Source organism: Arachis duranensis, chromosome 4, assembly GCF_000817695.3.
Source record: "Arachis duranensis cultivar V14167 chromosome 4, aradu.V14167.gnm2.J7QH, whole genome shotgun sequence".
In the NCBI taxonomy this organism is placed as follows: domain Eukaryota; kingdom Viridiplantae; phylum Streptophyta; class Magnoliopsida; order Fabales; family Fabaceae; genus Arachis; species Arachis duranensis.
In genome coordinates this window covers 115,700,311-115,724,486 of record NC_029775.3, presented here as the reverse complement: position 1 = coordinate 115,724,486, position 24,176 = coordinate 115,700,311, and the positions used below count along the sequence as shown (strand labels likewise).

At 31.0% G+C, this 24,176-nt stretch overlaps 3 protein-coding genes across 5 annotated transcripts; all 3 read right to left on the bottom strand.

Annotated features, from left to right (window-relative positions):
* LOC107486736 (uncharacterized) lies at positions 1-23,901 on the bottom strand. 3 transcript variants are annotated; one of them, XR_008008481.1, is made up of 5 exons: positions 23,645-23,901; positions 22,751-23,232; positions 14,342-14,951; positions 13,202-13,735; positions 1-17 (listed from the first exon to the last, which is right to left on the bottom strand). XR_008008481.1 is itself a non-coding variant. In XM_021141129.2 (4 exons), exons 1-4 carry the CDS (start codon positions 23,729-23,731, stop codon positions 13,268-13,270), a joined length of 1,647 nt encoding a protein of 548 aa, XP_020996788.1. In that variant the 5' UTR covers positions 23,732-23,900; the 3' UTR covers positions 13,160-13,267. The 3 variants fall into 3 exon arrangements, 2 of the variants coding, with proteins under 2 accessions (XP_020996788.1, XP_015962790.1); XM_021141129.2 differs by lacking the exon at positions 1-17 and having other exon boundaries at positions 13,160-13,735; positions 23,645-23,900; XM_016107304.3 differs by lacking the exon at positions 1-17 and having other exon boundaries at positions 13,160-13,732; positions 23,645-23,892.
* On the bottom strand, positions 84-4,010 carry LOC107486301 (uncharacterized). Its single transcript, XM_016106850.3, has 4 exons — positions 3,867-4,010; positions 2,263-2,735; positions 1,207-1,813; positions 84-548 (listed from the first exon to the last, which is right to left on the bottom strand). Exons 1-4 carry the CDS (start codon positions 4,008-4,010, stop codon positions 84-86), a joined length of 1,689 nt encoding a protein of 562 aa, XP_015962336.2.
* LOC107486737 (uncharacterized) lies at positions 5,204-11,993 on the bottom strand. The gene is made up of 4 exons (XM_016107305.3): positions 11,814-11,993; positions 11,195-11,676; positions 6,685-7,291; positions 5,204-5,748 (listed from the first exon to the last, which is right to left on the bottom strand). Exons 1-4 carry the CDS (start codon positions 11,901-11,903, stop codon positions 5,293-5,295), a joined length of 1,635 nt encoding a protein of 544 aa, XP_015962791.1. The 5' UTR covers positions 11,904-11,993; the 3' UTR covers positions 5,204-5,292.
* Positions 23,902-24,176: the final 275 nt, after the last annotated feature.

Genomic DNA, 24,176 nt, shown 5'->3' with positions numbered 1-24,176 from the left:
CTCTATATATATTGCACCTAAAGTTGAGTCCATGTTATTAATTAAGAAACACTACATAGTACATACCAAGTTCCCGTTATGATTTATTTTACTTTGACACAAAATGCATAAAGAAAGGTTCCAGAAGTGAAGTTGCCAAGATACAATCCAATACCAACCTTATACCCATTACCAAAGTATATACATCCATCACTAATTGACATTCCACCAAAAACAGTGGCACCAGTCTCATAAGACCAAACAATTTCACCCCTCTTTGCATCAATTGCATAAATAGGACCCTTTCTATTTGTGGAACCAGCAAACACAATGCCATTAGCCACACTAACAGGCCCACTAGCGGTGGCATTGCTTGGGTTTTCTACTGACCATAATATTGTGCCACTATTAGCATCCATTGCCACCCAACCACCACTAGTTGTGGTCTTGTTGGAGGGTTTAAGAGTGAAATTTTTGGCATCAGAATTTGCAATGTTGGTGTACACTATCTTTGTGTCTGTTGCTGCCCCCCAGTATCCACCTCCTGAAAGCCCACCTGGTCCAGCTTCCTGCTCACATTCATATAACATAATAAATAAATATTTTTGAGAATGCCTGATACTTATTAAAATCTTGATTTATCTATCTATTTTTTTACCTATATATCTAAAATAATTATGGACTTAAAAAATAATTTTCTTATTAATATTAGTAGTTAACTGTTGCAAGACTTAGTTACTTACTAAAGAAGTGTTGAAGGAGAAAAATAATCAATTAATACCTCTAAAAGAACTAAAACCTTGAAAACAAATGGTTTCATTTAATATTATTTTTTTATCTATTTTTCAAAGGAATATAAGATTAGACTTTCCCTTGTTAGTTGATAAGAAGATATAAAATTCTATAAAATTATGATAAAATGTAATTTAATGTACCAAACATTAAATTATAAAATATAAGCATTATAGCTTAATAATTGTATATTTGAACTCGTAATTTTTAAGTCATAAAAAAATAATTCAAAAGGTGAAAACTATGTGCAGTTAACTTCACGTGAATTTGATAGCGAGAGTCGTTAAATGAAAATTTAGTCAAATCATTTAAATTATTTAACAACTCTCTCAACTATTAACTTCACTTAAAGTTGACTACACGTGATTTTTTACTAATTCAAAAATTATTTCAAGAATATTTTTTTTATAAAAATGTTAATTTTAAATTTGTTACCGTTGACCAAATGATGGTGCCATTGTCCCGGTGCAAAGCCCAAGCAAAACCACTCTTTTGCACAGCAACAACAATATCTTCCTTTCTTCCTTTTACATAAATGGTGATCATCAATGGTGCCTCAGAAAAATCAGCATCTGGATTAGGACCTGGTGGACAATTAGGAGATGAAGATAAATTATTGCACGCAAAGAACCAAACATCATACCCTCCCAATTGATGATACCACTTGATTTCACCATTGTCCAAATCCAAAGCAAGAATCGAATTCGAGTGATTCTCCTCTTCAACACACTCGTCCGGGTGTGTTGGCCGTGTCGTTTGGTTGTTCTGTTTCTCTTGACACTCTTCAACACGCAAAGGCGCCGAGTACAAGTTTCCGGTGGCAATGTAAACATGGTTCCTTGCCTCATCAATGGAAGGGCTACTTCCCCACACGGCGGCTCCGGCGTACTCTCCTAGCTTTCCATGGTTATCTGGCAGCATGTAGGTTTGCCACAAGATGGCGCCAGTGCAAATATCTAGCTTTGAAAAGCTTCCCCGGAATGTGCAACATTCTTCAACGCTTTTCAGTTCTTCTAGTGAGGATGTACCTACATAAAAAGCCCTGGATATAGAGGTATAATAGTTTTAGATATATAAGTAGTCAGAAATTTACGAGTAATTGTCTTCATTTTAATATTTGATAATTGTTAGAGTTGTTAAACGAGGATTTAATCAAATTTATTAAATTATTTAACGATTTTTAATAATTAAGTTTGCATGAAGTTAATTCTATGTTTCATTTAAAGAGAAAAAAAAAGTTCGTATAAAAAATTTTAAAAATATTATTTATACACTAAAATTAGCCACTAAAATCAGTAATTAATATATTTGTGTATAAATACATGTGTGGTTTAATTTATTTTCATTGTAGATTTATATTCTAACATGTATTTTATACTAATAACTGATTTTAGTAACTGATTTTAGTATACACGTAGTATAACTAAAAAAATTATACAAATTCACTCTTGAAATTAAGAAGAGATATATATACCAAGTTATATTACCAACCCTTTATAATAAGTTCCGGACATGGTCACAGTACTTGAATCATGACTATCCAACCTTGTCTGCCAAACTAACTCTCCAGTTAATCTCTTGAGAGCAATAACCACAGCAGGACCATAGATTCCAACAATCACAAATTCATCAGCTATAGTTGGTGTTGCCCTAGACACTGTCCAATTAACACCACCAACCAACCCTGTTGGTGTTAACCCTGTCAGTTCTTGCAAGTTTTGCTTCCAAACAAGGCTTCCATCACATGCTCTTACTGCAAACATTTCACCATTCCATGATGGAAAATAGAGAATTCCATCAAAGATACATGGGGTTGCAGTTATGTCTTTCCCTGCATAGAATTTCCATTTTAGGCTTAAGTTTGAAATGGTTTCACGGCTGATTTTGTGTTCTTTGTTGGCATATCTTCTATTGTATATGTCCCCACCGTGGTTTATCCAATTTTGTTGCTCTTTTGTGGAAAGCTTAAACAGAAATCATTTAATACTTAGCAAACTCAGTTTAATGGAATAGTAACTAATAGTATATACTCGTCAAATTATATTCATAGAGAAGAATAAGAATAAAAAACTAATTTTTTAAGATTATAAAAATTTTCAACTATTTCAAACTTAAGAATTATAAATTTAATATTTAGGACTTAATTTTTTTTATTTAATTTTTTAAAAAAGTTAATTAATATTGACATAAAAATTTGACTTTTTAGTTGAATTTTTATCTAATGGATAAGAACAAAAAAATTTCATAAATCGATGAGAATGAAAATGGATTTTTTATTTTTATAAATTAAATAAATGTAATAATTATCAAAATAAATAATTTTAAAAATATTTATCGAAATAAATATTTCTTTTTTTATCTAATTTATACCGGAAACGAGATAATTTTGTATGTATCTTGTTTACCGGTAAATGAGATAGGAAAGGTGTATGTGATACGTGTTTATCTCGTTTACGGTGTAAAGAAGATATACATATATCTGTTACTGTTTACACTGTAAACGAGATATATGTATTTTTAAAAAAAATAAAAAATAAAAAATATTAATAATATCAATAATTCAAACTTTGGCATGCAATTAGTACAAAAAAAAGTTGGTAGAAGAGATTAAAATGGATATATTTGATCAATTTTAGTTCATTGTAAACGTGTTAATTCTTATCATTTAAAATTGACTAAAATTGATCAAACATATCTATTTTAATCTCTTCTACAACCTTTTTATGTACTAATTACATGTCAAAAGTTTGGAGAATTGATATTATTAATATTTTTTATTATTTTCAAATTTCTTTTTAAAAAAAATACATATATTTCATTTACACTGTAAACGACATAAATACATGTTGCATACATCTTTTTTATCTCGTTTACAATATAAAAACAATATACATGTAAAATTATCTCGTTTACACTATAAACCAGATAAAAGAATAGTATTTATTTCAAAAAATATTTTTAAAATTATTTATTTTTGTAATTATTATATTTATTTAATTTATAAAAATAAAAAATTCGAATGAAAATTAATTTAAAGTAATTAAGTATATAGTACAGGGAAACAAATTAAAATTGAGTATAGTATATATCCTTACGTTAAGAGCTTCGGATAATGAAATTGCTAACAGGCAGAAAACAAACACAGAGATTACAAAGCTGGCCATTTGCTTCAAATAATGATGCAACTCAAATGTAACCGTGAAAGTATTCAAAGTGTTTTCCACCTTTAATTTGCACATATATCGTTATAGTACCTAGACACTGCTTCAATTGATGCATCTAACTCATGCACCAAAAGGCCTCATTTTATAGGGCTCCAAGAACAAGTACTGTAGTGCCGGCTATCACCACCTATTGGAAGTGCCGAATTTCTTCCAAGTACGGTGCCTAACTTTCTTTGAATTTTCTTTTATTTGGTTAGTGTAATATTATGAAGAGTGTATGTGTGATATGAGTGTTGTGAGGAATAAATATTGAAAAACTTTTTAGTACTCGTTAGTTATTATAAATTAATAATTATAGTAGAAAAATATTTCATTGTGATTATACTATATTAAAATTAAGATTAAATATAGTACATTTTCGAAATTTGGCCCGTTACTTTTTTTGCTAATTTTAGAATTTTTTACATTAAATTCAGAATGTTATTTTAATATAAACATAATACGAATTTTACTATTTACTGTAAGGATATTATTCATTATTGTATAGTATTATTTACTTGGGTTATGCTACTTATAAAATACATATCGAAAAGAAATTAAACCACACATGTATTTATATATAAATATATTAATAGCTAATTTTAGTTGTTGATTAGTGTACAAATAATATTTTTGTATTTGCTTATATAATTAAAAATAAATTAAATCACACATGTATTTACTTTTTGTATTTACTGATATTCTATATTAATTTTAGTGTGCGAAATGCTTCCACACACTTATTATCCATAAAGCTGCGTTTATTTATAGAGATAGAATACTGAAACATAGACACAAAAACACAAAATTGTGTTTGACAAAAAAATATAGATAGAGATATTATGTCTAAAGATATGAAATTAGTGTATTTTATATTCATCCTACTAGAGGAGACACTAACAAAAAATATAACTTATTTTTTATTTTTTTATTATTTTTATTAATTTTTTATTATTATATTTTTCGTCTCAAATCTTTTGAATAAAAAAAATTTATAATTTTTAATTTATTACTAAATAAAATATAAAATGGAATTAAAAAACTTCAAGAGGCTACATTATAATATATATTCACACGTCTTTTCTTTTTATAATATATATATATATAGGATAATATAACACCAATAGTTATATTTCTAATACTCTCTAAATCTCCATTGTACACATTATACACTTAGGCTATTGGCTTCCTATACTTTCTCATATATATATATATATATATATGATCAAAATCCAACATTGAGTCCATGACTAAGTTTCCTTTCTTTCCATCATCAGAAATGAAGGAAGATTATTACTTTGGTGGTGGTGTATTTTGCTTAGACACAAAATGCATAAAGCGAGGTTCCAGAAGTGTGGTTCCCAAAAAACAATCCAAGACTAACATTATACCCATTTCCAAGGTATATACATCCATCACTAATTGACATTCCACCATAAACAGTAGCACCAGTCTCAAAGGACCAAACAATTTCACCACTCTTTGCATTAATTGCATAAATAGAACCCTTCCAATCTGGGGAGCCTGCAAAGACAATGTCATTAGCCACACTAACAGGTCCACTGGCACTGGCATTGCTAGGGTTTCCAACTGACCACAGTATTGTGCCACTACTAGCATCCATTGCCACCCAACCACCACTGGTTGTGGTCTTGTTCGATGGTTTAAGAGTGAAATTTTTGGCATCAGAGTTTGCAATGTTGGTGTATATCATCTTTGTGTCGGTTGCTGCCCCCCAGTATCCGCCTCCTGCAATTCCACCTGGCCCAGCTTCCTACACAAATATACATACAAAATCAAATTAAAGGACGAATTTATTTATCACTCCCCCTATATTATCATAATTAGTATATATTAGTTTGGTTTATATTTTATTATGTTCAATATCTTTTTTAAAATATTATTGTTAAAAAAGAAAATTTTTACATTTTTTCTCATAAAATCCTAAAAGAAAAAAAATACTCAAAATAAAAATACAAACCAAATAAACCTATAATGTGGTTATGGCTATTTAGCTAATGGTTTGGCGATGGATGAAGTTAATCGTTGGTTGATCTCTCTTGCTTAAAAATTAATCGTGGTTAACTAAATCAGTCGCTAAAAAATAAATCTGTTCGAATTTTAGTTAGTAACTCTATTGTTACAATAACCTCTTGTAATGACTTTCGAGTAAAAAGTGTTTCATGATTTTTTTACACACATAAATTAATAAATTTATTTATTAGAGATAATTTAATGCTTATAATGGTCAAATAATGACCAAAATATTAAAAATCACTCTTCAGAAATTTCTCCAATATAAATCCTTCTGAACAATAATTGCTCACACATAGAATGCCTTCTTACAATAAATTAAGATAATAGTTAAAAATTATTAGATTGTTTGATCCATTTGATTAAATATTTTTTGTTTTCTATATGAAGAAGTATATATAGAGTTAATGGAATATATATATAATGTGTATAATAAAAATTTAAAGATATTTGATTCAATAGGATATCATATATTTATTATCGTTAGTACTGAATGGTTATTTTAGATAATATAAATGTATTATGTTTAAAAAATTAATAATATTTTATTTTAAATATTTATTTTTTAATTCATATTAAGTCAAATACACAGTCCACTACTCCACCATATGTATTTATAGTCTTTAAAAAAGTAGCCGCCACTACTTAAAAATACGAGAATCTTAAAATTTGTTACCGTTGACCAAACGATGTTGCCGTTGTCCCGGTGCAAAGCCCAAGCAAAACCACTCTTTTGCACAGCAACAACAATATCTTCCTTTCTTCCCTTCACATCAATTGTTATCATCATCGGTGCTTCAGAAAAATCAGCATCTGGATTAGGACCTGGAGGACAATTAGGAGATGAAGATACATTGTTGCACGCCAAGAACCATACATCATACCCTCCCAATTGATGATACCACTTCATTTCACCATTGTCCAAATCCAAAGCAAGAATCGAATTCGAGTGATTCTCCTCCTCAACGCACTCGTCCGGGTGGGTTGGCCGCGTTGTTAGGTTGTTCTGTTTCTCTTGACACCGGCGAACGCGCAAAGGCGCCGAGTACAAGTTCCCGGTGGCAATGTAAACATGGTTCCTTGCCTCATCAATGGAAGGGCTGCTTCCCCATACGGCGGCTCCGGCGTACTCTCCTAGTTTTCCATGGTTATCCGGCAGCATGTAGGTTTGCCACAAGATGGCACCGGTGTGAATATCTAATTTTGAAAAGCTTCCCCGGAAAGTGCAACATTGTTCAGGACTTGAGCCTTCTTCTAATGATGATGTGCCTACATAAAAAGCCCTAGATGGAGACGCAAAGGTAAAAAGTCAGGTAAATCTTGATGCGAAGTTGATAATCAAAAATCGTTAGATAAAAATTTAGTCAAATTAATTAAAGAATAAAGTATCATTTTTGTTCCAAGATTTGGGTAAGTTTCGTTACCGTTTTAAAATTGACTTAATGTTGTCCTGCCGTTAGAGATCCATTAACAGAATTGACGACGGGACAAAATTGAAACGATTTTAAAACGTTAGGTACTTAAATAAAACGAAAACGTTAGGTAGCGTTTGTTTTGAAGTACTGGGACAGAGACTGAGAGACTAAGACTCAGTATCATGTTTGTTGGCTCAGAGACTGATACTAAAATTTCTGTCTCTGTCATCAAAATTTCAGTATTTCAGTACCTCAAAAAAGTAGGGACACAGGGTACTGAAATTTTTAGAGACGGATACTGAAACTTTAATAACATTTTATACCTAAAATACCCTCATTTCAATTAATTAATTCTAATTTTACTCTTTGTACAAATTAAATTAGAGCTTCATTTTTGTTTCAATTTCTGTCTCCCACTTTGCACCAAATAGAATACTGAAATTTATTTCAGTTTCTGTCTCTAAGTATCAGTCTCTCAGTATCAGTCTTTCAGTCTCCGTCTCTCTACCAAACGCTACCTTAGGGACAAAAACGATATATAAAAATAAATTTTAATTGAATTTTATCTTTCAATAATATTAATTGTTTAATGTACATAGTATTCAATTATTTTTCAATTATACATCTAAATAAATTACACTTAATCACATTACTTTCATTTTAAATAAGTTTTTTTTATAATTTTAAAGAATTTTGATACATTAGAGACAAAAGGTATAATTTATATTTTATTATATATATATATATTATTTTTTCTTTTCTGCAAGTTTATATACTAGTCATTCTACAAACATTTCATGATAACTAAAAATCTTTAAGAGTAAAATTATAAAAAAAATTAATTTATTTAAAATGAAAGTAATATGATTAAGTGTAATTTAGAGTAAAATTATAAAAAAATTTATTTATTTAAAATGAAAGAAATATGATTAAGTGTAATTTACTTAGATGTGATTAAAAAATAATTGAATGCTATGTATAGTAAAAAATTGATATTATTGAAGGATAAAATTAAAATTTATTTCTATATATGTATCATTTTTGTCCCCAACGTTTTCGTCTTATTTAAGTTCCTAACGTTTCAAAATCATCTCAATTTTGTCCCGTCAATTCTGTTAACGGATCCCTAACGGCAGGACAACATTGAGTCAGTTTCGAAACATTATGGACTTAAATAGGACGATTGAAACGTTAGGGACAACTTTGAGACTTACCCTAAACGTTGGGGACAAAAACGATACTTTTAATTGAAGATATAAATATTAAACTACTCTTTCACCTTAGCCCATGACAACAATAAAGAAGTCTTGTGACCCACAAATTCATCCCAACAGAATACATAAATTCAATTATAATTTTAGTCTTTATTATCTTATCTTTATCTTATCTTTATTTGCTTTTATCTTTCATAGGACATAATACTCTATATATATATATTTAGTTTTATCCTTATAGTTTATAACACACTTCAGTACAATTCAATCAATCAATAATCAATAAAAGTTCTTTTCTTTATTTTTCCTATTCTTTCACAATTTTATCAATAAAAATAATTTATATATTAAGGTTTTATATATAATGGTAATTTCAGTTAAGTTCTAAGAATTTAAAATTTTTAATATATTGTTACACGAATGCATGCATAATAATTATTTGATCATCCATTTCTTTTAGCAGAAGCAAAAAAAAATTAGTTAAAATTAATTAGAATTTATTTTATTTAATATTTATTAATTGTTATAATAATTAGTAAATATAAAATAAAATAAATAAAATGAGTTTGGATTGTTTTTTTGTTTTCTTAATATTATCGTTTTTTTATATAAAATCAAGTCAACTTTAATAATAAAATGAACAAAATATTCTGTGATGTAAAAATTAATTTTTTTTTAAAGATTATGAGACTCAATTCAATTGACCAAATAAAACCTTAAATAATTATATAGTGGGCCATTTTCATTGAGTGACATAAGTGACTGATCCAGAAATTTAAGAGTGGAGAGACCAAAAATTAAAATATTGTATAATCAAATATAATACTATATATTTAATAATAGATATAATTATAATTAATTTTTTAATTAAAAAATTAATAAATATTTATCGAATAAAAGAATTATCTCAGTTTTTATAATTTTTTTATAATTTTTTATGGTTTTACATCTAATAAAATATAAAAATATATATTTTTTTAATATTTTGTTAATTAATTTATTTTATTAAGTATTTATGTGACAGTGAGTTATTTTTATGTTTTATATCGTTAAAAAATAGGTTTAATTATTCTATTGGTTCTTATAATTTCGAAAATTTTTAATTAGGTCACTGTACTTTTTTTTCTTTTAGTTGAGTCCTAGCATTATTTTTTTAATTGAGTCTCTATACTTTTTTTTTCCTTTTATTTGGTCTCTGCACCAATTTTTTTTTTTAATTAAGTCCCTATAAATTTAAGCCAATTACTACCAAGATGGACCTAATTAAAAAAAAAATTGTTACAAGACCAATTAAAAGAAAAAAAAAATACTTTTCGTACTTTTATAAGATACAAGAGTCTCATTGGTTTAAACTTTAATGTGCTGCAATTTCTTTCATCTCGATTTATTACTCTTTTTATTTCAATATATTTACCATGTTTTAAACAAATTTAAATTTTAAAATAAATTTTAGTTTCTAATTACAGATTGATTATTTTCAAAACACTCTTAATTTAGTTATGATAACTAAGTAACTATTAATCATATATATTTTTTTTATTTTATTTTACAAGTATGATCGTATATTTATATTTGAGAAATCAATTAGATAAGGAATAATATGTTTCAACTTTTAGATTGCGAAAAATATAATAATTTTTTCTATTAATTCTGTCTAGAAATGCAACATATTATTAGGTGTCGTAATTTTTATACAGTTTTTACTTTTTTTGCATAAATTAAATTATGATTTTTTTATTCGGATATTTTTACTTTATTAATTTAAACTTATTTTTATTGTTTGATTTTTCATTATTATAAATTTATAAATGTTATTTATTATACGAATATTACATATAGCTTAAAAAATTTATTGACCTAGCACAATTTATATGTATTTATATTTGTTACTAAATCATTCACGATTTATATATTAATGAATTGTGTAATTTTGCTAGAAAATCGTAACAACAAATAGGACGGTTCATGAATAAAGAATAAAACTCATTTACTCACAAAAAAATATATATTACAATTATTCACAAAAAAAATTGTGGTAGTTTTTAATTTATTATTATTCTTAAATTTTTAATAAAACCCAACGAAGTATAACTCAAATAGCATAATCTCCTCATACTCATCTAAGAAGTTGCGGGTTCGAGTTTTTCTATCTTCGATAAAAGAAAATAAAAAAATAAAATCTTATTACAATTTATTTATTATTTTTCTTAATAATATGATTTTAAATTCTTAACAGTTATTCAGACACAAAAAATTGTGGTAGTTTTTAATTTTTCATAAGAATTTTATTAACAGATGTGCTAAATAAGAACAAATAATAAGTATCTTAAGAAATAATAAATATATTAAAAAATAGTAAATTTCTTATATTTTTAAAGGTAAAAATTCAAATACAGATATACAAATATTTTTAAATAAATTTATATTAATTTTTAACTATCAACTTCATATATAAAATAATAAAAAAGTTGAAACTTCTTTTGTTATATAAAATCTTACATTTTCAATCAAAGCATCAAAATTGTTAATTATGGTCTCAGAAGGGATATATACAAACCTTTTATAGTAAGTTCCAGACATTGTCAAAACACTTGAGTCATGGCTATCCAACCTTGTTTGCCAAACTAACTCTCCTGTTAATCTCTTAAGAGCAATAACCACAGCAGGACCATAGATTCCAACAATCACAAATTCATCAGCTATGGTTGGTGTTGCCCTAGACACTGTCAAATTATTAACACCAGCAACCAACCCTGTTGGTGTTAACCCTGTCAGTTCTTGCAAGTTTTGCTTCCAAACAAGGCTTCCATCACATGCCCTTACTGCAAAGATTTCACCTTTCCATGATGGAAAGTAGAGAGTTCCATCAAAGATTGATGGGGTTGCAGTTATGTCTTTTCCTGTATAGAATTTCCATTTTAGTGTCAAGTTTGAAACGGTTTCAAGGTTGATTTTGTGTTCTTTGTTAGCATATCTTCTGTTGTATATGTCTCCACCATGGTTTATCCAATTTTGTTGCTCCTTTGTGGAAAGCTTAAACTGAAATCATTCAACATGGTAAACTCACTTTAATGGAGTAGTAGCTAGTACTATATGAATAAAAAATTAATTGTAAGTAAGTATATAGTATAATTAAGGATAACAAATTAAATTTGTTACATAGTATATATCCTTACATTAAGAGCTTTGGATGAGAATGAACTTGCTAGCAGGCAGAAAACAAACACAGAGATTACAAAGCTGGCCATTTGCTTCGACGATACCATTCAATATGCAAATATTATAATAATGCAACTTAGATGTAATCGTGAAATTATTCAAGTGTTTCCACCTTTGCACATATATCCTTATAGGAGGACCTAGATATATAGTAGCTATATAAACAAACTTAGTATCATATGCTCTATTTTTGTCGTTTGACTTTGGTTTTCGATAAAATTCTGAGAAAATTGTACTACTCTCATTCTCTCAAGATCAGATTAGCAGGAATATAATAAAAACTAGGAGTGGACCTAGAATTAAAAAACAAAAGAAGCTATAATATATAGTCACACGTCTTTGCTTTCTAATATATATATTTGCTTTCATATGTTGTTGTTGAAGCATTTGAAGAGTCATATCATATCATTATCATATATATAAGTATCATTATCACTATTTTAAATTGAAAATTGCATCGCTAAATAACTCAAATGGTATAGTCTTCCCATACTCACCTAAGAGATCGCAAGTTTGAGTTTTCTTCTCTCTGCTGCCAAAATGTTTTCAAATTTTTTCTTTGACCCATTTTAAAAAATACGTATAGTATATACATTATTAACTAAATAATTAAGTTTGATGAGGCAATTAAGTAATAAGTGGTGGCCAATTTGTGCAATAATTAAAGGCAGAGTACCATAAGATGGTTGCATTTATGTAGGTCAGGGTCTTACTTTGCTTCTTGTGAGAACTTCTCTGTATCTTTTTCACTCTGCCTTTTTTGTGTGTAGTGTTTTTGACACTAACTCATTTTCATATCATTCAGAGAAATGGCGGTTGGATAATTTAGCAAAGTTGCTGATTCTTCAAAGAGTTTGACAAAAAGTGTCTGAATAAATAATAAGCTATTTAATTTCTGCAATAAATATCAAAACCTTTGTTTAGGGCGATAACAAAATTCACCCCTGAACATTACATAACAGCATAGGCCAAAAAAAAATCATAAAGAGAGACAATTAACTAAGAAAGAACTTTGTTTCACTCTTCCATAAGAAAATCCCCATCTTCCTCCTCACTCAGATCAAGAGCAGCCATCACCTCATCAAGCGGAACAGAAGGTTAGACTATTATTGCAAATGTGTATTCAAAGAGAGCTTCTTGGGCCAGTCTTCAATTAACGAATAATACTTAATGGGCTTTGAGACGGGCTAAGTCAGACCCAAATTGTGAGAAATAACTTACCCACAAGATTTACCAAAACAAATTAATACCAAAAACATGTTGACCAAAATAATTCATTGATCAATATGATTTAGTCACAAGGACACCACAATAAATGTTGGCTCTAGCTCTATATATGTTGCACCCAAAGTTGAGTCCATGTTATTAATTAAGAAACACTACATAGTACATACCAAGTCCCCAATATGAGTTATTCTACTTTGACACAAAATGCATAAAGGGAAGTTCCAGAAGTGAAGTTGCCAAGATTCAATCCAATACCAATCTTATACCCATTACCAAAGTATATACATCCATCACTAATTGACATTCCACCAAAAACAGTGGCACCAGTCTCATAAGACCAAACAATTTCACCCCTCTTTGCATCAATTGCATAAATAGGACCCTTCCTATTTGTGGAACCAGCAAACACAATGCCATTAGCCACACTAACAGGCCCACTAGCGGTGGCATTGCTTGGGTTTTCTACTGACCATAATATTGTGCCACTATTAGCATCCATTGCCACCCAACCGCCACTAGTTGTGGTCTTGTTCGAGGGTTTAAGAGTGAAATTTTTGGCATCAGAGTTTGCAATGTTGGTGTACACTATCTTTGTGTCGGTTGCTGCCCCCCAGTATCCACCTCCTGCAAGCCCACCTGGCCCAGCTTCCTGCTTACATTTTCCAAAATGCACCACACTCTTATTATTGGAATTTATATAGAAGATACATCAAGTTCACATATAACATAATACATATTTTTTTAACAAAAAAAAAACATAATAAATATTTTTGAGAATGCCTAATACTTATTAAAATCTTGATTTACCTATCTATTTTTTTTTTACCTATATATCTAAAATAATGATGGAATTAAAAAATAATTTTCTTATTAATATTAATTAATTGTTGCAAGACTTAGTTACTTACTAAAGAGTAAAGAAGTGTTGAAGGAGAAAAATAATCAATTAATACCTCTAAAAGAACTAAAACCTTGAAAACAAATTGTTTCATTTAATATTTTTTATAATTATTATTCAAAGGAATATAATATTAGACTTTCCCTTGTTAGCTAATAAGAAGATATAAAATTCTATAAAATTATGATAAAAGGTAATTTAATGTACATCGCACGCTAACGCAGGACTTAAAAAAAATATAAGTATTATAACTTAATAATTGTATACTTGAACTCGTAATTTTTAAGTCACAAGAAAATAATTCAAAAATTATTTCAAGAAATTTTTTTTCTATAAAAATGTTAATTTTAAATTTGTTACCGTTGACCAAATGATGGTGCCGTTGTCCCGGTGCAAAGCCCAAGCAAAACCACTCTTTTGCACAGCAACAACAATATCTTCCTTTCTTCCCTTTACATGAATGGTAATCATCAATGGTGCCTCAGAAAAATCAGCATCTGGATTAGGACCTGGTGGACAATTAGGAGATGAAGATAAATTATTGCACGCAAGGAACCATACATCATACCCTCCCAATTGATGATACCACTTGATATCACCATTGTCCAAACCCAAAGCAAGAATCGAATTGGAGTGATTCTCCTCTTCAACACACTCGTCCGGGTGTGTTGGCGGTGTCGTAGTTAGGTTGTTCTGTTTCTCTTGACACTGTTCAACGCGCAAAGGCGCCGAGTACAAGTTTCCGGTGGCAATGTAAACTTGGTTCCTTGCCTCATCAATGGAAGGACTACTTCCCCACACGGCGGCTCCGGCGTACTCTCCTAGTTTTCCATGGTTATCCGGCAGCATGTAGGTTTGCCACAAGATGGCACCAGTGTGAATATCTAGCTTTGAAAAGCTTCCCCGAAATGTGCAACATTGTTCAATGCTTGTGAGTTCTTCCAGTGAAGATGTACCTACATAAAAAGCCCTATAGATATGGAGGTATAATAGTGTTAGATATACAAGTAGGCACACATTTCCTTTATTTTTAGGGATAAGTATGATTTTGGTCCGTAACGTGATTTCGTCTCTTGACCTTTTTTTTACTCTAAAATAGTCCCCAAAATTTTATTTTGTTTTAAAATCGTCTTTCGGACAAAAATACTCTTCTTCTTCACCATAAAATCAACTAAAATCAACCATCACCAGAACAGAAGTCTACGTCCAACCAGAACCACCACCACCACCATCAATATCATCATGGTCATCATCATCATCATCATCAGAACTTTTTTCAAAATCAACCAGAATCAACCAGAAATCTAAGCTGAACAAGAACCCACCACCACCACCACCATTATTATCATGGTCATCATCAATTCAAACAACATGTACTTTGAACAATAATCCACAAATTCAGCAACAACAATATTTCAAATTCAAATTTCAGCAACAACAATATTTCACACAAATTTCACTAAAAATTCAAAAATGTCACAAAAAATCCAAAAGAAGAAGGTGGTGCGGTGGTGCAGGACGGCAGGGAGGCAGGGCGGCAGAGCGGCTGTGAAGGAGGAGGAGGAGGAGAAGAAGGAGGAGGAAGAGGAGGAGGAGGAGAAGGTGGTTTATTTTATAATTTTTTTAACGAGGGATAATTTGGTAATAAAAAAAGACTATTTTATAGCGAAAAAAAGGTCGGGGACGAAATAAATTTTCAGTCTCTACGTTGGGGACCAAAATCATACTTATCCCTTATTTTTATGTGAAGTTAATATTTGACAACGATAAAAAATTTTAGAGTAATAAATTTGACTAAATTATAAATACCAAATGATACAAACGGAAAAAGATATAGCCCCCTATCTCTTAAAGGAAGTCACGATGCCTACATGAGGGTCGCCGCTATCCCAAGGCTGCAGTGACCATCCCCTGCTTGCCTCTTTAACCTTCTCATCTTTTCTTTTCCTTCTTTTTTTCTCTTCCCTTACTATTTATCTATTATCTTCTTTATTTTTATAATTATATTTTTATTTTCCTTCTTCACCGGTCACATCACACCACTGCCACTTTACTTTCGTCACCATCTCTTCATCTCTTCTCCCGTGCACCCCTTCTTTCTGGTTTTGGTTTTTATTTTTGTTTTTGTTTTTTCTTTTAGATATCTGGATCTGATCCAGATTTATATTTCTAATAACCGCGTTATAGTTGTTCTCTCTTCGTTGTGATATATTAGATTCTTTTTATGGTATTTTAAAAAGAAAAAGTATAGGTACTAATATATTATCTACTAACTTATTGCCAACAATAATTAATTATTATATTTTAAACTCATGTATAAGGAGACACATCTAGGAAATATATATATATAAAGATACTTCCATTAGACACAGTCATAAAAAAAATATTTTTATTAGACACATCTACAAAGACACTTCCGTTAAACACAATCATAAACAAGAGTTGACAGAAATTAGCAGAAATGTTGTTGGTAACTGTTAGAGAATCATTGAATCAATTTAAATCAATTAGTATCGTTTATATTTATATAGCATATTTGTATATTAATTATAAGATTCTATGTCTTTATTACTTTAATTCATGTAGCACCTATAAATACCCCTTGTATATTGTATTTTTCATCAGACTGAACATAAACAAAACACTTTCTTTAGTTTGGTCTCTTGTTTCTAACATGGTATCAAGAGCTTAGGTTCTTTTTTTTTCAAAAACATTTGGTTTATACCTCCGTTATCTTGTTTTACCGGCAGTACTTTGTCCTCCGTTTTTGACTTCTTCCCGACGCTTGGTTCGTCACCGCCGCCACCTTCGTCTTCTACTCGTTGCAAGCTTTTGAACGCCGCCTAACGCGCCCTCACGCGCCGCCAGAAGTCCGGTCACTGCTTCAGGTTCTCCCTCCCCAGACGCCATCCAGAACCGTTGGATCCACACCTAGGATCAACGGTCCCAGATAGCACCAAGTGTCATCGCCAGCACCCACGTAGATCTACCCAGCCCGCATCCGACCCGACCCGGACCGACCCGCATTCTCCGACCCGCTACCAGCTCAGTGCTCGCGTCAGCGCTAACGCGTCTCCTTCCTCCTGTCGTGTGTTGCCACGTGTCTTGCTCTGCTGATGTGGCATCTGACGTGGCTGCTGACGTGTCTGATAGTGAGACCCTCCCTAAGGTTTTTTGGTGAGCTCTTTTCGATTTTGTCATCTGTTTCCTCATTTTTTGCTCTAAAATTACAGTTTTCTCTCCTCTCCTTAATCTCTGTGACTACTATTATGGAAAAGTTAGATATTTTTGCTGCCATAGACAGAAAGGGTAAATTCTATCGAAACTGTAACCGTTTTGTGCACCTCTTCTCCGACTGTCCTTCTGTTGAATGTCGCACATGCCATCAAAAAGGTCATATTAGCTACCATTGTTCACAGCTGTTTTGCCGTTACTGCAAGCTCTTAGGACATTTAATTACTGCCTGCCCTACTCGCCCGCCACGTCTTGATCCACTCAACCCGTCTTCTGTCTCTCTATCTGATGTTGCATCTCTTCTTCAGCGTCTTCTCTCCGTTTCTGGTAATACCCCTGTTGCTTTTTTTACCCCTCCAGGTAATTCTAAATGGTACTTTGACTCGGGTTGCTTTAATCACATGTCTCCGTTGCTTAATATTTTCTCGTCCCTGTCTACCACTACAAATGGACCTTCTGTCAATACTGCAAATGGCTCCCTCTTGCACGCAACACACAATGGTTCTATATCCCAGTCAACTGTTAATCTTCCTGATACTTATTATATTCCCAAATTGAACTTTAATCTTATTTCTGTTGGTCAACTTGTTGATCTGGGTTTTGAAGTCACTTTTTCCGTTTCTGGTTGTCGTGTACAGACAAATCATCGGGACTGGACGTAAGGTCGGAAGGTTGTTTGAGCTCGAGAATCTTCATATTCCTCCTGTATCAAATCTCTGTGCTGCTTCTTCTCCCTCTACCCTTCACTTATGGCATCAACGTCTTGCCCACACCTCCTTAGGAAAACTGCGTGCTCTTGTGTCTCAGGGTGTTTTAGGTCAGGTTCTAAATGAATATTTTGATTGCATTTCTTGCCAAACTGTCAAACAACCTGCTCTATCTTTTCACAATAATTTATCTCTTGCTTACTCTCCTTTTGATCTCATTCACTCTGATGTTTGGGGCCCCGCTCCCATTGCCTCTATAGGCGGAGCTCGATACTTTGTTGTTTCCATTGATGATTATTCTCGTTTTACTTGGGTTTATTTGATGACTAATCGCCATGAGTTACCTCAGATCTATATCAACTTTGCTACTATGATTAAAACTCAGTTTTCCAAGGTCATTAAGGTTTTTCGACATGATAATGCTATGGAATGCCGTGATTCCAAACTCTTAACCTTTCTTGCAGCATAGGGTACTTTGTCTGAGTTTTTTTGTCCTGGTACGTCTCAACAAAATGGTAGAGCTGAACGCAAACACCGTCACATCCTTGACTCCGTCCGTGCAATGCTCCTTTCTTCTTCATGTCCTGAGCGTACTTGGGGTAAAGCTATTCTTACTACTATTCATGTTATCAATAGACTCCCTTCTTCTGTTCTTGATAATGTTACTCCCTTTGAGCGTCTTTATCATACCTCTCCAGATTATAGTTCTCTTCGAGTTTTCGGTTGTGTATGTTTTGTTCTTCCTCAACCTCATGAACATAGTAAACTTGAACCTCGGGCTCGTATGTGTTGTATTCTTGGTTATGGCACTGAACATAAGGGTTACCATTGTTGGGATCCTCTCTCTAAACGTATTTGTATATCTCATCATGTTGTCTTCTGGGAGCATCACATGTTTTCTCGGTTCTCATCCTTTGAGTCAATTCCTACTACTCAGTCACCTTTGTTTACTAACCCCAATGTTGATCTTTTTTCTAGTGATGATTCTACAGATTCTATCTTGAGTGACCCTCCATAGCCTCCTGTTCTTCCGCCTTCTCCATCTTCCGATGATTTCAGACCGGACGATAATCCTGCTCCTACAGTCACGCCTCCTCCTCCCGCTCGTTCTTCTAGGGTAAGGAATCCTCCTCTTCATCTTCTTTATTATCATTATTTTTCTACTATCCTTCATCAACATGAACCTAAGTCATTCAGAGAAGCTTCCACAAATCCAAATTGGCAACAAGTAATGCAGAAAGAAATACAGGCACTTGAAAAAGCACACACTTGGGATTTGGTTTATCCTCTTTCTGATCAGGAAGTTATGGGCAGTAGATGGGTATACATGATCAAGACCCACTCTGATGGCTCTATTGATCGTTATAAGGCCAGCCTGGTTGCTCAAGGTTGTACGCAAGAGTATGATATTGATTATGAAGAGACTTTTGCTCATGTCGCTCATCTTACGTCTGTTAGAGCTCTTCTTGCCATTGCTGCGGTTAAAAAATGGTCACTTAGTCAGATGGATGTGAAGAATGCATTTCTTAATGGGGATTTGACAAAGAGAGTCTATATGAAACCACCTTCGGGATATCCTTGTCGTGCTAGTAAGGTTTGTCTCCTTCGCAAGGCACTTTATGGACTTAAGCAAGCTCCTCGTGAATGGTTTGACAAGTTCAGCACTACCATATGCAGTCTTGGTTTTACTTCTATACCTCATGAGAATTCCCTCTTCATTCATAAAAGCGAACGTGGAGTTGTTCTTCTACTTTAGTATGTTGATGACATGATCATTACTGGAGATGATGTTGATGGTATCTCTGATCTTAAGGCCTCACTTCACCGTACCTTTGAGATGAGAGATCTTGGTTCTCTCAGCTATTTTCTTGGTCTCGAGGTCATCTCCACTAATGATGGCATCTATCTATCTCAGGCTAAGTATGCTTCAGATCTTCTTGCTCCCGCTGAGATTACAGATAGTCGCACTGAGTCTACTCCTCTTGAGCCTAATGTTCGATTTACCTCTATGGATAGCACTGTTTTGGATAATCCGATTCTCTATCGACAGTTAGTTGGGGGACTCGTCTACTTGACTGTCACCCAACCAGACATTGCCTATCCAGTTTATGTACTTAGCCAGTTCTTGTCAGCTCCTCGTACTACTCACTATGCGGCAGTTCTTTGCATTTTTTGCTACATCAAAGGCACTCTATTTCATTGTCTTTATTTTTCTGCCCATTCCTCTTTGTCTCTTCAGGCTTACTTCGATGCTGATTAGGTTGGTGATCCCACTGATCGTCGTTCTACTACTGGTTACTATTTGTTTCTTGGCGACACTCTCATTTCTTGGCGTGCTAAGAAGCAAACGTTCACTACTCGCTCAAGCACAGAAGCTGAATACCGTGCCCTCGCTGACACCACTGCTGAGGTTATCTCGGTTCGTTGGCTTCTCGAAGATCTGGGTGCTCCTTAATCGTCTCCTACTGATGTTTTTTGTGATAATCGCAGTGCTATTCAGATTGCACATAATGATGTATTTCATGAACGCACCAAACACATTGAAATTGATTGTCACTTTGTTCGGCAACGTATCCTTATTGATGCTGTTCGTCTCATTGCTGTTGGAACACTGGATCAGACTGCTGATATCTTCACGAAAACTCATCACCCGACTCGTTTTCGGACTTTGTTATCCAAACTCAAGCTGGTATCCTTAGCTCCCACTTGAGTTTGAGGGGGGATGTTAGAGAATCATTAGAATCAATTTTGATCAATTAGTATCGCTTATATTTATATAGCATATCTGTATATTAATTATAGGATTCTATGTCTTTATTACTTTGATTCATTTAGCACCTATAAGTATCCCTTGTATATCGTACTTTTTATCAGACTGAATATACACAAAACACTTTCTTTAGTTTGGTCTCTTGTTTCTAACAATAACATAGTGGGATTGTTTTAAAAATGGTATTACAAGTATGGGATGAAAATATAATGAAAAACTTTTCTTCCATAAAAATATTTTTAAATTTAAGAAAGTTTTGGATCTATTCGAAAAAGAAAATAATATTTGTCTATGTTGTAAGTTTGGAACACTTTCTATGTAGTTTTAAAAATAATAGAAATTATAATTTATTTTTTTTTTTGTTTTTAACATTTTTGTAATCCAATTATGTATTTACTCTCGTATCATAATTTAACATAAAACTTATTCATTTTTGTTTTTGTTTTTGTTTTAAATCTTATGTATTTTCTGCAATTTGTAAATATTATCTGGCTATTTTTTTGAATGAAAGTTTTTTTTTGTTAATTTTTTTATTAAATTATCATCTAATCACTTTTATTTATCAATAATTTTATACAAAAATAACTGCATATGTATACCAAAAAAAAAATTCAGTAAAATTTGAAAGAAGTTAAAGTTAACTAATGACAACTTTGTCTTAAACTCTTACGTACGTAAAATCTATGACGATAAAGGAGACACACAAAAAAAACAGCTCCCAAATACAAAATAGTGTTGGTCTCTAACCTTGTTATTTCTTAATATGCACATGCATATCAAATTTAAAGTCAACTTTAATAATGAAACGTATAAAATAATTTATGAAAATAAATAAAAAGATTGGTTACGTGAAGTCCACGACGACACATTCAATTGACAAAAAACCCCTAAGCAATTATATATATAAGATTAATTGGCCATATTGATTGAGTGTGGCATATACAGAAATATTTGATAATTAAAAATTAATACAAAAAAATCAAAATTTTTATTTAATATTTATTAAATAATATTAAATAAAATAATTTTGATCTATTTTTTTATTTCTTTAATAGTGTTGGTCTCTTCTTTTTATTTTATTTAAAATTATGAGCGAATTTCGAACCGACAACTTCTAAATAAATATAAAAAGGCTATACCGTTTGAGCTATAGTTCGTTGACAAAATCTTATGTCTCTTATAAATATCTTCTTTAGATAATTTATAAATATATAAAATATTTCTCATTTCATAAACTAACTTTTAAAATTAAGTTAGACTTAATCTTAATTTTAATATGAAACTAACTCTAATTAACGATTTTTCTTTTCACACGTTACACCTTTTTATTTCAACACATTTGTCAACTTTTAAACAAATTAACATTTTAAAATAACTTTTCATTTCTAATATATTGAAATAAAATAACTATTTTCTTAATAACATTCTTATTTTAATTATGATAATTAATAAGTAAATATATTCTTATTTATTTATTTAGTGATAATTTTGTTTATTGATATAATATAACGTTATATATTATTAATTAAACTATATTTGTTATTTTTCTTAATAAGAATGGAGTAGTTTTAAATTTTACAAGAACCTTATTGATATTAGGAGTCCAATTTTTTTTAAAATTTCCCCAAAAATATATAAATATTCGTAGATAAAAAAAAAAAACTTTTCAAACTTCTAATACATCTTAAACGAATAAAACTCTTTTAAACTGATTAAACTTTAATTTTCTTTTTACTTTACCCTCATGATATATTTTGTTATATTTTACTAAATTGTTTAAGTAACACATGTTAACTATTATTTTTTATAAGAAGATATATTTAGGTAAGTAATAATTATCTTTTTTTATATAATATAATAAAAAGTTAAAATCTTATTATAGTTAAAAACGGTTGGATAACAATTTAATTAAATCTATCAAATTATTTAATGATTCTCAACTATTAACTTTGCATGAAGTTAATTACACTGAGTTTTCAGCCAAAAAAAAGTTTATATAAAAAAATTATATAAATTCTTAAAAAACTCTTGAAATTAAGAAGAGATATATATACCAACCCTTTATAATAAGTTCCGGACATGGTCAAAGTACTTGAATCATGACTATCCAACCTTGTCTGCCAAACTAACTCTCCAGTTAATCTCTTGAGAGCAATAACCACAGCAGGACCATAGATTCCAACAATCACAAATTCATCAGCTATAGTTGGTGTTGCCCTAGCCACTGTCCAATTAACACCACCAACCAACCCTGTTGGTGTTAACCCCGTCAGTTCTTGCAAGTTTTGCTTCCAAACAAGGCTTCCATCACTTGCTCTTACTGCAAACATTTCACCATTCCATGATGGGAAATAGAGAATTCCATCAAAGATTGATGGGGTTGCAGTTATGTCTTTTCCTGCGTAGAATTTCCATTTTAGGCTTAAGCTTGAAACGGTTTCACGGCTGATTTTGTGTTCTTTGTTGGCATATCTTCTATTGTATATGTCTCCACCATGGTTTATCCAATTTTGTTGCTCCTTTGTGGAATAAAGCTTAAACTGAAATCACTCAACACTTGTAAACTTAGTTTAATAGAGTAGTAACTAGTAAGCATAAATACTCATAAAATTATATTCAATTCATAGAGAAGAATAATTAAGTATAGAAAATTAGTTTTTAATTAGTTAATATTAATTAATTTTTTTTAAATTACAAAAATTTTCAAGTATTTAAAACTTAAGAATTATAATTTAAAATTTGATATTTACGACTTAAAATTTGTCATTTAAATTTTTTTAAAAAAGTTAATTAATATTGACATAAAAGTTTGACTTTTTTGTTGAATTTTTATCTAATGGTGGATAAGAACAAAAAAATTCATAAATCGATGAGAATGAAAATTAATTTGAAGCAATTAAGTATATAGTACTGGGAAACAAATTAAAATTGTTACATAGTATATATCCTTACATTAAGAGCTTCGGATAATGAAGTTGCTAATAGGCAGAAAACAAACACAGAGATTACAAAGTTGGCCATTTGCTTCGATGATACCATTCAATATGCAAATAATGATGCAACTCAGATGTAACCGTGAAAGTATTCAAAGTGTTTTCCACCCTCTAATTTGCTCATATATCGTTATAGGACCTAGACATTCCTTCAATTGATACATCTAACTCATGCACCAAAGGCCTCCTTTTATAGGCTCCAAAAACAAGCACTATAGTGCAAGCTATCACCACCTATTGGAAGTGCCAAATTTCTTCCAAGTACCGGTGCCTAATTTTCTTTTACGGTAAAAATTTAAGTGCAGTCAATTTCATGTGAAGTTGATAGTTAAGAGCCGTTAAATAATTTAAATGATTTGACTAAATTTTTACCTAACAGTTTTCAATTATCAATTTTGAGTGAAATTCACTCCACCTAAATTTCAACTTTCTTTTATTTGGTTAGTGTAATATTATAAAGAGGGTATGATATAAGACTATAAGAGTGTTGC

Excerpts from the sequence above, each read along its gene's own strand:
- LOC107486737 (XM_016107305.3), bottom strand. The coding sequence starts at position 11,903 with ATGGTATCGTCGAAGCAAATGGCCAGCTTTGTAATCTCTGTGTTTGTT. Across the intron at positions 7,292-11,194 it reads TCTGGAACTTACTATAAAAG|GGCTTTTTATGTAGGCACAT; the intron begins GTTTGTATATAT and ends GTCTCCATCTAG. Across the intron at positions 5,749-6,684 it reads GCAACATCGTTTGGTCAACG|GAAGCTGGGCCAGGTGGAAT; the intron begins GTAACAAATTTT and ends ATATTTGTGTAG.
- LOC107486301 (XM_016106850.3), bottom strand. The coding sequence starts at position 4,010 with ATGTGCAAATTAAAGGTGGAAAACACTTTGAATACTTTCACGGTTACA. Across the intron at positions 2,736-3,866 it reads CATTATCCGAAGCTCTTAAC|CTTTCCACAAAAGAGCAACA; the intron begins GTAAGGATATAT and ends TTTCTGTTTAAG. Across the intron at positions 549-1,206 it reads GCACCATCATTTGGTCAACG|GAAGCTGGACCAGGTGGGCT; the intron begins GTAACAAATTTA and ends GAATGTGAGCAG.
- LOC107486736 (XM_021141129.2), bottom strand. The coding sequence starts at position 23,731 with ATGGTATCATCGAAGCAAATGGCCAACTTTGTAATCTCTGTGTTTGTT. Across the intron at positions 23,233-23,644 it reads CATTATCCGAAGCTCTTAAT|TTTAAGCTTTATTCCACAAA; the intron begins GTAAGGATATAT and ends GAGTGATTTCAG. Across the intron at positions 13,736-14,341 it reads GCACCATCATTTGGTCAACG|CAGGAAGCTGGGCCAGGTGG; the intron begins GTAACAAATTTA and ends GGAAAATGTAAG.